The sequence below is a fragment of the Myotis davidii genome, unplaced genomic scaffold (genome assembly GCF_000327345.1).
Source record: "Myotis davidii unplaced genomic scaffold, ASM32734v1 scaffold1106, whole genome shotgun sequence".
In the NCBI taxonomy this organism is placed as follows: Eukaryota; Metazoa; Chordata; class Mammalia; order Chiroptera; family Vespertilionidae; genus Myotis; species Myotis davidii.
This window is the reverse complement of record NW_006299481.1, coordinates 125738-128294: the sequence shown is the minus strand read 5'-3', so window position 1 is coordinate 128294 and position 2557 is coordinate 125738. Positions and strand designations below refer to the sequence as shown.

General features: G+C 35.7%; 1 protein-coding gene across 1 annotated transcript in view; it reads right to left on the bottom strand.

Moving 5' to 3' along the window:
* Positions 1-2557, bottom strand: part of LOC102753641 (kelch-like protein 4) — a gene marked incomplete at its 3' end in the record, with an annotated part of 58677 nt that overhangs the window by 13421 nt on the left and 42699 nt on the right. Inside the window, 1 exon segment of the mRNA XM_015571414.1 lies at positions 179-315. Coding sequence (XP_015426900.1) covers positions 179-315 — 137 coding nt within the window.

Genomic DNA, 2557 nt, shown 5'->3' with positions numbered 1-2557 from the left:
TTGCTATTTTATTAATATATTGAATTTAAATCCAGATTCTGCTCCTTATTACTTTAGAAAAGTTACTTAAGTAGTCTATTCTTAATTTTTAACTTGTAGAATAGGAATAATAATAATGTGTTATATATTATGGTATTATTGTAAGGATTAATTGAGTTAATATATGCCAAGTATTTACCTGTGTAAGCATACTGCACCAAGGAATTAAGTGCATTAGGATCAACTCCTTCCATCTTGACCTCTTCTTGTTTGGCTTCAAGCAAATCATTAGTAAACATTGCAGCAAAATAATCAGACATGGCACTGAGAACCAACCTGGAAATAAGAAGGTTTCGTAAGAAAATAAATCAGTCCATGATCTTATTGAAAAACATGAAATTCAGTCAGAAAGTTTTTAACACTTGTGAGACTCTTTTTTTTTCTATAAAACTTTCACAATTCAGTAAAACTAGTGAAATTAGAAAGGCAAATAGTAATTTGATATTCTTTTAAAGGATTTGTGATGTTTTCTTCATCAATTTTTCAAGTTTAGATCTTCTAAATATCCCACAGGGAAGTGAATAATATACGGTAAAGCTTTTGAAAAAAAATGTATCTTTATTGTTGAAAGTATTACAGATGTGCCCCTTTTTTTCCCATTGACCCCCTCCATCTAGCACCTACCCCTCGCAGGCCTTCATCACACTATTGCCTGTGTCCATGAGCTATGTATAAATGCCTATTAAGTTCCCCAGGTAATCTCTCCCCACCCACACCCATCCACACCTTCCCTCTGAGATGCCTCAACCTGTTCCATGTTTCTGTCTCTGGATCTATTTTGTTCATAAGTTAAGTTTGTTCATTAGTTTCTACATATGAGTGAGATCATGTGATGCTTATCTTTCTCTGACTGGTTTATTTCACTTAGCATATTATTCTCCAGATCCCCCCATGTTGTCTCAAAGGGTAAGAGATTCTTCTTTTGGACAGCTGCATAATATTCCATGCTGTAGATATACAACAGATTTTTTATCCACTCATATACTGATAGGCACTTGGGTTGTTCCCAAATCTTAGCTATTGTAAATTGTGCTGCTATGAACATAGGGGTGCATATATTCTTTCTCATTGTTGTTTTGGGTTTCTTAGGATATATTCCTAGACGTGGGATTACTAGGTCAAATAGCAGTTCCTTTTTTTAACTGTTTTTTTTTTTTATTTCATAGAGGAAGGGAGAGAGAGAGAGATAGAAACATCATAGATGAGAGAGAATCATTGATCGGCTGCCTCCTGCATGCCCCCTACTGGGGATCAAGCCCATGACTGGGGCATGTGTCCTTGACTGGAATCAATCCCAGAACCCTTCAGTTCGCAGGCCAACGCTCTATCCACTGAGCCAAACCAACTAGGGCCCTTTTTTAACTTTTTGATGAAACTCCATACTGTTTTTCATAGTGGCTACACCAGTCTTCAATCCCACAAGCAACCCTCTCATTCAACATAGTACTGGAAATCTTAGCCACAGTGATCAGACAAGAAGAAAAAAAATAAGAAGCATCCAAATTTGAAAGGAGGAAGTAAAGCTGTCATTATCGCAGATGAGATGATACTGTACATAGAAAATCCTAAAGAGTCCACCAAAAAACTACTGGATTTAATAAATGAGTTCGGCAATGTAGCAGGATACAATGCAAAATTAGCAGTATACAATATTAACACCCAGAAATTGTCATTTTTATACACCAATAGTGAACAACTCTCAGAAAGAGAAACTAAAAAAATAGCAATTCCATTTACCATTGCAACAAAAAATTAAGACATTTAGGAATAAAATTAACTAAGGAGGCAAAAGACCTATACTTGGAGATTTATAGAGTGTTGAAAAAAGAGAGAAAGGAAAAAATAAACCAGTGGTCATGGATTGATAGAATCAACATCATTAAAATGTCCATACTACCCAAATCAATCTATAAGTTCAATGCAATCCCCATTAAAATACCAATGGCATATTTCACAGATCTAGAACACACACTCCAAAAATCAGTATGGAATGCAAAAAAATGCTAAATAGCTGCAGCATTCCTGAGAAAGAACATAGTTGGATATCAATATGTACCAGATATCAATTTATACTACAGAGCCACTGCAATCAAAACAGCCTGATACTGGCACAGGAACAGGCATATAGATCAATGGAACAGAACAAAGACCCCAGAAATTGACCCAAACCATTATGCTCAATTAATATTTGACAAAGGAGGCAAGAACATAAAATGGAGTAAAGATAGTCTTTGAGGGAATTGAATAGATATGTGCAAAAAATGAAACTAAACCACTAATTTATACCATACATAAGAATAAATTTTAAATTGATAAAATGACTTAAATGTAATTCATGAAACCAAAAAATCTTAGAAGAAACCATAGGCAGCAAAAGCTCGGACATCTCTCATAGCAATATATTTGCCAATACATCTCCTAGGGCCGTGGTTGGCAAACTGCGGCTCACGAGCCACATGTGGCTCTTTGGCCCCTTGAGTGTGGCTCTTCCACAAAATACCGACTTCTGCGCATGGGA